The 12,191-nt window shown below is 35.7% G+C and overlaps 1 protein-coding gene across 1 annotated transcript in view; it reads left to right on the forward strand.

Moving 5' to 3' along the window:
- Positions 1-12,191, forward strand: part of SEC23A (SEC23 homolog A, COPII coat complex component) — a 65,346-nt gene that overhangs the window by 25,736 nt on the left and 27,419 nt on the right. The window contains exons 11-13 of the mRNA XM_060004654.1: positions 1,562-1,642; positions 2,661-2,750; positions 4,407-4,513. Of these exons, the coding sequence (XP_059860637.1) occupies positions 1,562-1,642; positions 2,661-2,750; positions 4,407-4,513 (278 nt within the window). The remainder of the gene's footprint in view (positions 1-1,561; positions 1,643-2,660; positions 2,751-4,406; positions 4,514-12,191) is intronic.

Raw genomic sequence — 12,191 nt, forward strand, 5'->3', positions numbered from 1 at the left:
ACCCTCCACCAGCAAAAAGTTTATGACTCACTGAAGGCTCAGATGATAGCATTTCTTAGCAATAAAGCATTTAAAAATTAAGCTATGTATATTGTTTTTTAAGACATAATGCTATTGCACACTTAATAGACTACAGTGTAGTATAAATATAACTTTATGTAACATAAAGTTATATAACATAACTTTGTGAGAAATAAAAAAATTGGTTTGATTCTCTTTATTCTCAATAGTTGCTTTATTGTGGTGGTCTGGAACCAAAACCAAAATATCTCCAAGGTATGCCTGTATGTTTTTTTTAGTGCTAAATTTGCTTATGTTAGTGCTAGATTCTTTAATTGCAGGAGTTGGTATCTAACTTAAGAGAAACATTTTCTGTTTTATTTGGATAATCAGTAATTATTTTTGGTAAGTTGTTGATATTATTCAATTCTATCATTCATTTCAAATTTGGGATTCAAGAAACCCAAAGGCTTAGTGTTATTTTTAAGTGTCTTACAAGCACATTGATTTTGAGTTATTAAATATTTCTTGTTAATCTTCTTATTTCATTGAATGCTTGCTATATGTCCATCATTAAGCTAGGAAATTGTAGAGATCTCAGGGAATATCTAAGACACAGGTATTCTTATAAAGAACTTATTCTTGATAGAAAGACAAGATTAACACATGTGATTGAATGAAACAATAGTAGATTATAAAAGAGCTGTAAAGGTTTAGGGAAGAAAAATGAATGTATGCAGGATACAATTTATCCTAGATGGTTTTACAGTGACTTAGAGTGGTTTTTGAAACATGGCAGAGTTTAACTTGGTTGAGGAGAATGATTTTAGTTGGGAGCCCAGTGTGAAGAGAGGCACAGAGGTGAGAATCAGCATGGTATGTTTGGGAAGACTGCCCAGTGAGAGTGGATGGTTTGTATTGGAATGTAAGTGAAATAGTTTTAATTGTGTGGTTTGGTTGTAGTTTGGAGATGCATGTGTAGGCAGAAGAAGCCCTTATAGGTTAATGAAGAACAGTGTTTGGGGTAAAATTTGTCTTGATAGTGGTATTCAGGATTTGTCAGGAAAAAGAATCTCATGTAAGAAAACTTGAGTTGGGCTTCCAAATTTTTAGATAGAAGATAACATTAGCTTAAATTTGGGGGTTAGTGGAGATTGGAAAGAAACCAGTCTTGGTGACAGATTTTCAATGGGAGTTAAAATAGAAGGTGGTACACCAAAGTGTACTAGAGTCATTCCTTGGTATCTGTAGGGGACTGGTTCCAGGACACCTCCCCCACACCACCACTGCAGATGCTCAAGTCCTCTATAAAATGGTGTAATATTCTTATGTAGCCTACACATATCCTCCCACATACTTTAAATCATCTCTAGATTAGTTATAATACCTAATAAAATGTAAATGCTATGTAAATAGTTGCCTGTGCACAGCAAATTCTAGTTTTGCTTTTTGGAGCTTTCTGAAAAACTTCTTTTCAAGTATTTTCAATCCGAGGTTGGTCGAACCTGCAGCTGTGGAACCCACTGATATGGAGGGCTGACAATATATTCTTATTTTGCAGACCTCAAGGGAAATAAAGATTTCAGGAGCTATTGGACCCTGTGTGTCTCTCAATTCTAAAGGACCCTGTGTGTCTGAAAATGTAAGTCATCTTTATTCTAAAAAGAAAATACAGTTAATTCTCAGGGCAGATCCAAGAGAGACCTGGGGTGGCAGTCTATAGCATTCCTTTCAAAGTTATTGTGTGGGCTGTTTTACAGTAGAATGTGGCTCAGCTTCCATTGGTATACCTCTGTTTGTTGTTGTTCTTTCCACATACCCCTTTTCCCATTCACCCCTAAATTAAAACTTTTGTACTGTCACCAGTCTTCTATTTTTTATGCGTAAGTTATTCCTTGCCCAGCGTGCCTGAAAAAACAACAACTATGATTTGGAAATTTGGAGACTCCTGAAAGTCAAAATTAATTCTGAAATTTTTTTCGTTAGTAGAATTTCCGTCAAAGTAGCCAGCAGATTTAAGCTTTTAAGCTTCAATTCCTTTCTTTTCTTTTATCACATCTAGTGGACATATAAGGCACTTTGAAATAGTAGAATCATGTAGCTGTGGAGAGGATGATGGGACAAATAACAAAGTGTGCAATCATCTTTACAATGACAGAGTTTAAAAATTAATTTTAAGCAGTTTGCATGGAAAAATTTATATCTAAGAAGTTTTCTTGGGAATTAGACTGCTTAAATTACACAGTTCTGATCCAGAGAACCTATATTCATATATGCGTATGTTATATGTTAAATCACTCTCTCTTTACACAGATTAAATAGTTGGATAGAAGGATAATGTTAGTTGTAATTATTTCATTAAATGGTGTATATTTTTAAAGTCTACAATATGAAGAACTTGTATCAATACTTTTGTAATTTACTTAGCAAGAATTTGAATTAATTATAATTTTATTTGTGTAAAAATTGCTTAAGCTTATTTCATAGTATATTTATATGATCTTAAAAAAATCTTAAACCTCTAACATTTATTGAATTAGTTAGAAACCTGAAATAGATTTTTTCTTACTGATATTTTTTTCCACTTTTTCACCTTAATATATATATAGTAATAAACTATATTCTCTGGTTTTCAAACATACTATGTTTTATTTTTATAGGAGATAGGAACAGGTGGCACTTGTCAATGGAAGATATGTGGACTCAGTCCCACTACAACCTTAGCCATATATTTTGAAGTTGTCAATCAGGTATGACTTTTTATATTTGAATATTGAAATGTATATTTGAAAAAATACTTAATTTAGGCCATGAATATTTCCAGAGCTTATGACCCAAAGATGATTCTGTTTTGGAGTTTTTGTTTGTCATTTTCTGTTTCTCAAGGCGACACTCCTTGGTGAGAGGACATACTATAATAGAGATGTCAGGGAAACCTGCAAATGCCCAACCTTGGGCAACCCAACTTTTAGTATTAGTTTTCTTTTGTTTTTAATAAAAAATTGAAGCATAAATAAAATCTTAAATTCTGTTCTAGTTATGCATTTTTGTAATTAGGTATCTAGTTCCTCCTAGGTGTCTCAAGGTATATAATATTTGAGTCCTCCTACGAGAAAGTTTAATATATCAAAACTTATAGAAAAAGATTGGAAGGTAAAGATGCCAATATTTGGAAAGATTTTTTTCTGCTGTTGCAGGAAAAAGTTATCATATTAAAGAATGATATAATGGATAAATTATTGACTTATATACCAATAGTTATTAGGCATAAAATGAACCACAAAGTATTAGTAGTCAGCCTTCCTAAGACAAGTGCAGGAATTTTTTTTTTACAGTTAAAATTTGTGAAAAATATAGTGGCTCTTATTGACAAACAGTTACAACAACAACAAAGCAAGAATGTTGTCAAAGGGCATGAAGAAAGTTTCCCTATTGACCACCCCACTTTTTCTTTCTGAGGATCATTATCATATATTACTATTGGTCTCTTCTCATTAATGATTTTCTGTTAGTCATCTGTTCATCATGTGATTATCTTCCTCAAAGTTGTGTTTTCATCTTATGTACCTAGGGGAGGAGAACTTAGCTCAATTTCTTTTTCTTTTTTTTAATTGAATTGTAGTTTATTTACAATGTTGTGTTAGTTTCAGGTGTGCAACAAAGTGATTCAGTTATACATGTATATTTTTCTATTCTTTTTTCAGATTCTTTTCCCTTATAGGTTATTATAAAATATTGAGTATAGTTCCCTGTGCTATACAGTAGGTCCTTGTTGGTTATCTGTTTTATATATAGTAGTGTGTATCTGTTAATCCCAAAGTCCTAATTTATCCCCTGCCCTTTCCCCTTTGGTAACCATAAGTTTGTTTTCTATGTCTGTGGGTCTATTTCTGTTTTGTATATAAGTTCATTTGTATCATTGTTTTTTTAGATTCCACATATAAACCATGTCATATGATATATGTCTTTCTCTGTCTGGCTTACTTCACTTAGTGTGATTATCTAGGTCCATCCATGTTGCTGCAGAAGACATTATTTCATTATTTTTTATGTTAGCTCAATGTCTTTTTATCCAGTTACTATTAGGCAAAATTGCCTCACTTATGCCTTTTCTTATCTGTTAATTTCTTTACACTTCTCCCTTCATTTTGTTTTTTCATGTTTCTCTGAATTATATATTACTTGAAATTGATTTCCTAGCTTGACTCACTCCATAATTTTTCTCCTCTCCCAAATCCGTTTCTTTTTCACGTGGCAAATCACCACTGTTTTGTATGCACTGGAAATAAGCATCCTTCTGATAGATTTTAGAATGAATTTTGTTAGTGCTAGGATATGCAGTCCATGACTATATGACAACAATGTAATAGATCTTGCTTAGATTCTACTCTTTTATATTTATACAGCATAATGCTCCAATTCCTCAAGGAGGACGTGGTGCAATCCAGTTTGTGACTCAGTATCAGCATTCAAGTGGGCAGAGACGTATCCGAGTGACCACCATTGCTAGGAAGTAAGTTGTATTTGTTAGAGATTTGATTTACATATCAAAACTATTCTGGATCATGCTTCCAAACTGGCTTCCTATTTTGAGTGACGTTTTGGAATGAAGTTAGTCTGGAAAGGATTCTTAGATGAGGTGAGTCTAGAATTGAACAGGCTTTTGGTCTTTTTCTGTTTGTTTTGGATTTGATTGTCTGGGTAGGAAAAGTGTTGGTCAGTATAAACTTAACCTGATTTAGGCATAGCCTAGAAAATGGACACTGAAGGCATCGTAACTCTCATTTTATTGAACTGTATTTAAACTCTAGCTTCATTTCTGAAAACCATGAGACTATTCTGGTGAGTGACGGACATGGCCTAATGAAACAGTGTTGTGCTGGATGGTCTGTTACTTAGCAGAGGGTAGTATGTAGAGAGATTTATTGTCCTGCTGTAACTTTGCTTTGACTTAAAATCCTAGATGAATGTTAAGGGAATACATTATTCCTTTGAAGAAAAAGTGCCCCCTGAGCTTTCCTTTACATCTGTTCATTTGCACATCATGAACTTGGAAGTATTGATTCTTGGCAAACATGTCAATTTATTTATGGCCCCTCAGCACACACCCCCAACCCCATATGCACGTATAACTTAACTTGGAATTCAAAATATTTACTTAAGGAAACAACTGGACATAACAATTTGAGGGATATTTTATAGAGCCACTGGCTTAGACTCTTCAAAAATGTCTTAGAAGGCAAAGAAAGTGTTAGTAACCAGTTAAGATTAAAGGAGACTAAAGAGAATTACATCTAAAGCCAATATATGATCCTGGATAAAATCCCGTCAGGAAAATTTTTGCTATAGAGGACCTTGTTGAGACAACTGGGGAAATTTGAATATGGTCTACATATAGGATAATAGTATTTTATCAATGTTTAATTTCATTAATTTAGTAATTCATTGGGGCTATATAAGAGAACTTTTTTGTTCTTAGGATACACACTGAAGAATTTAGGGGAAAGGGTGATGTATCTGTAACTTACTCTCAAAAAGTTTGGCAAAAGAAAAAGTGTGTGTGTATGAAGGAAAAGAGATCGATAAAGCAGAATGTTACAGTGCTGACAATTGATGAATCTAGGTGATGGATATATAGATTATTCTACTTATAGCTTTATGTTTGAAATATTCTTAAAATGAAAAGTTCTAAAAAGAGTTAAGTTAATCATTCAAGAGAAAGGGAACTTTTGTCATGAGAAATTTTTCATGGGTTTATATATTTTCAGTTTCTTACACAGAATTTATGAGGCTATTTGTAGAGAGATACTATGTGTGTTATGGTGCCATTTATATCATTGTGTCTCACCAAAGCACCCACTCTTTCAAATTAACTTATCCTGACCATTTTCAATAATCAAGGCTTATTTTTTTCTTTATTAATTAGAAATATGACTTTAGGGGCCTAGGCAAGTGCATTTGTTAAGTGAATAAGCCATATGAAAATAAAGGACTCAAGTTCCTGAGATACAGTCAAAAGTTATCCTAGGGCTTCCCTGGTGGCGCAGTGGTTGAGAGTCCGCCTGCCGATGCAGGGGACACGGGTTCGTGCCCCGGTCTGGGAAGATCCCACATGCTGTGGAGCGGCTGGGCCTGTGAGCCATGGCCGCTGAGCCTGTGCGTCCGGAGCCTGTGCTCTGCAACGGGAGAGGCCACAACAGTGAGAGGCCCGTATACCACAATAAATAAATAAATAAATAAATAAAAATAAAAAAAAGTTATCCTATATTTATAGAGAAAATAACTTTGATCTGGAAAGTTTGGTTTGAAACTAGTTGTAAGAATCACAGTGAAGAGGTACTGAAAATACAAAAGACAGATTTTACAATGTGAACAAACCCTTTAAACTTTAAGAGCAAAATTTTAAATTTATGGCTAAAGAACTTTTAAGTAGTAAATTTTTATGTGCTTATTTGCTAATTTATTTTCACTACTGAACCATTATATTGATATTTTCAGAAGAAAAATGTCACCTTTATGTTTCAGTTTGAAGCAAGTGAACACCATGGTCATACAAGTTGGGAAAATACCAATTTAAAACAATTTTGTTTTTGGGAATTCCCTGGTGGTCCAGTGGTTAGGCCTCAGCACTTTCACTGCCATGGGCCTGGGTTCAATCCCTGGTTGGGGAACTAAGATCCCAAAAGCCGTGCAGCGTGACCAAAATAAACAAACAAAACCCAGCTTTATTTTTAGCTCTGTGATATTTTTAAATTAAAAAATAGGGACTTCCCTGGTGGTCCAGTGATAAAGAATCTGCCTTCCAATGCAGGGGACGCAGGTTCAATCCCTGGTTAGGGAACTAAGGTCCCACATGCCTCTGGGCAACTAAGCCCACGTGCCACAACTACTGAGCTCGTGCGCCTCAATTAGAGAGCCCGTGTGCTGCAAACTACAGAGCCCACGTGCTCTGAAGCCTGCACGCCACAACTAGAGAGAGAAAACCCGTACGGCACAACTAGAGAGAAGCCCGTGCACCACAATGAACAGCCTGTGTGCGGCAACGGAAGATGCTGCATGCCTCAACGAAGAGCCCATGTGCCACACCTAAGACCCGATGCAGCCAAAAAAAATTGAAAAAAATAAAAAGATAAACTAAACTATTAGTATAATCACTAAGTGTTCAAATTGCACTAAAAATAACTTTTGAAACTACCAGCTTTTGGGACTTCCATGGTGGTCCAGTGGTTAAGAATCCACCTTCCAATGCAGGGGATGCTAGTTCAACCCCTGGTCGGGGAACCAAGATCCCACATGCTGTGGGGCAACTAAGCTCATGCACTGCAACTACTGAGCTCGCATGCCTCAACTAGAGAGCCCGCATGTGCAAACTACAGAGCCTATGTGTTCTGGAGCCCATGTGCCACAACTAGAGAAGCCTGCGTGCCGCAATGCAGACCCAGTGCAGCCAAAAAAAAAAAAAAAAATATATATATATATATATATATTGTGCTTTGCATGGTGTATCTTTTAAAAAAATAATTAGCAGCTTTTATTCCTTTATTTATTCTCATTCTTTTCTGCCTCTTGGTATTTCGTTAGACTGAGATAATTCGTGGGTATCAGTCAGCTGGAAAATATTTTAAAATTTTTCGTCTATTTGAAAAAAATTAAAAATAGAGGAAGAAAGGAGAAGAATTTTGAACGTTGCTGCCAGGATTTTCTTGGGATCACGTCTTACATCTTTGAGTCATGTAAAAGGGGTTCAGCTTTTCACAAAGTCTGTAACTATTGCCAGAATTGCTTAAAGTGAGGTACTTCAGAACTAAGATCAGCTGAAGTATTACAAAACTCTGTGAAATGTTAAACAAACAAACAAAAGTTATTGCTGGGTCTACCCAGGATCAGTTTGGATTAGATTTATAGAACATGTAAATTTAATAAATTACTGTTATTTCATACGTAATTTCAAATTTATCCCTTAGACTAAAATTTTTATTCATTAATTTTTGATTGGTTTTAGTGTGTTAATGTGGAGAGAAAAGAATACATAATAATTTTAATTATGGGCGGAAGAGTAAGACATGGAGATCACCTTCCTCTCCACAGATGCATCAGAAATACATCTACACGGGGAACAACTCCTACAGAACATGTACTGAACGCTGGCAGAAGACCTATGATGTCCCAAAAGATGAAAGGCTCTTTGTGCTGCAGCTGGGAGTCAGTGCTGTGCCTCTGAGGTGGGAGAGCCAACTTCAGAACACTGGTCCACAAGAGACCTCCCAGCTCCACGTAATATCAAACGGCGAAAATCTCCCAGAGATCTCCATCTCAACACCAACACCCAGCTTCACTCAACGACCAGCAAGCTACGGTGGTGGACACCCTATGCCAAACAACTAGCAAGACAGGAACACAACCCCACCCATTAGCAGAGAGGCGGTCTAAAGTCACAGACACCCCAAAACACACCACCAGACGTGGACCTGCCCACCAAAAAGACAAGATCCAGCCTCATCCACCAGAACACAGGCACTAGTCCCCTCCACCAGGAAGCCTACACAACCCACTGAAACAACTTTAGCCACTGGGGACAGACACCAAAAACAATGGGAACTATGAACGTGCAGCTTGCAAAAAGGAGACCCCAAACACAGTAAGATAAGCAAAATGAGAAGACAGAAAAACACACAGCAGATGAAGGAGCAAGATAAAAACCCACTAGACCTAACAAATGAAGAGGAAATAGGCAGTCTACCTGAAAAAGAATTCAGAATAATGATAGTAAACATGATCCAAAATCTTGGAAATAGAATAGAGAAAATGCAAGAAACATTTAACAAGGACCTAGAAGAGCTAAAGATGAAACAAGCAATGATGAACAATACAATAAATGAAATTAAAAATACTCTAGAAGGGATCAATAGCAGAATAACTGAGGCAGAAGAACAGATAAGTGACCTGGAAGATAAAATAGTGGAAATAACTACTGCAAAGCAGAATAAAGAAAAAAGAATGAAAAGAACTGAGGACAGTCTCAGAGACCTCTGGGACAACATTAAATGCACCAACATTCGAATTATCAGGGTTCCAGAAGAAGAAGAGAAAAAGAAAGGGACTGAGAAAATATTTGAAGAGATTAAAGTTGAAAACTTCCCTAATATGGGAAACGAACTAGTTAATCAAGTCCAGGAAGCACAGAGAGTCCCATACAGGATAAATCCAAGGAGAAACACGCCAAGACACATATTAATCAAACGGTCAAAAATTGAATACAAAGAAAACATATTAAAAGCAGCAAGGGAAAAACAACAAATAACACACAAGGGAATCCCCATAAGGTTAAGAGCTGATCTTTCAGCAGAAACTCTGCAAGCCAGAAGGGACTCGCAGGACATATTTAAAGTGATGAAGGAGAAAAACCTGCAACCAAGATTACTCTACCCAGCAAGGATCTCATTCAGATTTGATGGAGAAATTAAAACCTTTACAGACAAGCAAAAGCTGAGAGAGTTCAGCACCACCAAACCAGCTTTACAACAAATGCTAAAGGAACTTCTTTCGGCAAGAAACACAAGAGAAGGAAAAGACCTACAATAACAAACCCAAAACAATTAAGAAAATGGGAATAGAAACATACATATCGATAATTACCCTAAATGTAAATGGACTAAATGCTCCCACCAAAAGACACAGATTGGTTGAATGGATACAAAAGCAAGACCCACATATTTGCTGTCTACAAGAGACCTTTTCAGACCTAGAGACACATACAGACTGAAAGTGAGGGGATGGAAAAAGATATTCCATGCAAATGGAAACCAAAAGAAAGCTGGAGTAGCAATTCTCCTATCAGACAAAATAGACTTTAAAATAAAGACTATTAGAAGAGACAAAGAAGGACACTACATAATGATCAAGGGATCGATCCAAGAAAAAGATATAACAATTGTAAATATTTATGCACTCAACATAGGAGCACCTCAATACATAAGGCAAATACTAACAGACATAAAAGGGGAAATCGACAGTAACACAGTCATAGTAGGGGACTTTAACACCCCACTTTCACCAATGGACAGATCATACAATATGAAAATAAACAAGGAAACACAAGCTTTAAATGATACATTAAACAAGATGGACTTAATTGATATTTATAGGACATTCCATCCAAAAACAACAGAATACACATTTTTCTCAAGTGCTCATGGAACATTCTCCAGGATAGATCATATCTTGGGTCACAAATCAAGCCTTGGTAAATTTAAGAAAATTGAGATTGTATCAAGTATCTTTTCCGACCACAACGCTATGAGACTAGATATTAATTACAGGAAAAGATCTGTAAAAAATACAAACACATGGAGGCTAAACAATACACTACTTAATAACGAAGTGATCACTGAAGAAATCAAAGAGGAAATCAAAAAATACCTAGAAACAAATGACAATGGAGACACGACAACCCAAAACCTGTGGGATGCAGCAAAAGCAGTTCTAAGAGGGAACTTTATAGCAATACAATCCTACCTTAAGAAATAGGAAACATCTCAAATAAACAACCTAACCTTGCACCTAAAGCAATTAGAGAAAGAAGAACAAAAAAAACCCAAAGTTAGCAGAAGGAAAGAAATCATAAAAATCAGATCAGAAATAAATGAAAAAGAAATGAAGGAACAATAGGAAAGATCAATAAAACTAAAAGCTGGTTCTTTGAGAAGATAAACAAAATTGATAAACCATTAGGCAGACTCATCAAGAAAAAAAGGGAGAAGACTCAAATCAATAGAATTAGAAATGAAAAAGGAAGAGTAACAACTGACACTGCAGAAATACAAAAGATCATGAGAGATTACTACAAGCAACTCTATGCCAATAATATGGACAATCTGGAAGAAATGGACAAATTCTAAGAAATGCACAACCTGCCAAGACTGAATCAGGAAGAAATAGAAAATATGAACAGACCAATCACAAGCACTGAAATTGAAACTGTGATTAAAAATCTTCCAACAAACAAAAGCCCAGGACCAGATGGCTTCACAGGGGAATTCTATCAAACATTTAGAGAAGAGCTAACACCTATCCTTCTCAAACTCTTCCAAAATATAGCAGAGGGAGAAACACTCCCAAACTCATTCTACGAGGCCACCATCACCCTGATACCAAAACCAGACAAGGATGTCACAAAGAAAGAAAACTACAGGACAATATCACTGATGAACATAGATGCAAAAATCCTCAACAAAATACTAGCAAACAGAATCCAACAGCACATTAAAAGGATCATACACCATGATCAAGTGGGGTTTATGCCAGGAATGCAAGGATTCTTCAATATACGCAAATCAATCAACGTGATACACCATATTAATAAATTGAAGGAGAAAAACCATATGGTCATCTCAATAGATGGAGAGAAAGCTTTTGACAAAATTCAACACCCATTTATGATAAAAACCCTGCAGAAAGTAGGCATAGAGAGAACTTTCCTCAACATAATAAAGGCCATATATGACAAAGCCACAGCAAACATCATCCTCAATGGTGAAAAACTGAAAGCATTTCCACTATGATCAGGAACAAGACAAGGTTGCCCACTCTCACCACTCTTATTCAACATAGTTTTGGAAGTTTTAGCCACAGCAATCAGAGAAGAAAAGGAAATAAAAGGAATCCAAATTGGAAAAGAAGAAATAAAGCTGTCTCTGTTTGCAGATGACATGATACTATACATAGAGAATCCTAAACATGCTACCAGAAAACTACTAGAGCTAATCAATGAATTTGGTAAAGTAGCAGGATACAAAATTAATGCACAGAAATCTGTGGCATTCCTATACACTAATGATGAAAAATCTGAAAGTGAAATCAAGAAAACATTCCCATTTACCATTGCAACAAAAACAATAAAATATCTAGAAATAAACCTACCTAAGGAGACAAAAGACCTGTATGCAGAAAATTATAAGACACTGATGAAAGAAATTAAAGATGATACAAATAGATGGAGAGATATACCATGTTCTTGGATTGGAAGAAACAACATTGTGAAAATGACTCTACTACCAAAGCAATCTACAGATTCAATGCAATCCCTATCAAACTACCACTGGCAGTTTTCACAGAACTAGAACAAAAAATTTCACAATTTGTATGGAAACGCAAAAGATCCTGAATAGCCAAAGCAATCTTGAGAACGAAAA

The sequence above is a fragment of the Delphinus delphis genome, chromosome 2, assembly GCF_949987515.2.
Source record: "Delphinus delphis chromosome 2, mDelDel1.2, whole genome shotgun sequence".
Classification (NCBI taxonomy): domain Eukaryota; kingdom Metazoa; phylum Chordata; class Mammalia; order Artiodactyla; family Delphinidae; genus Delphinus; species Delphinus delphis.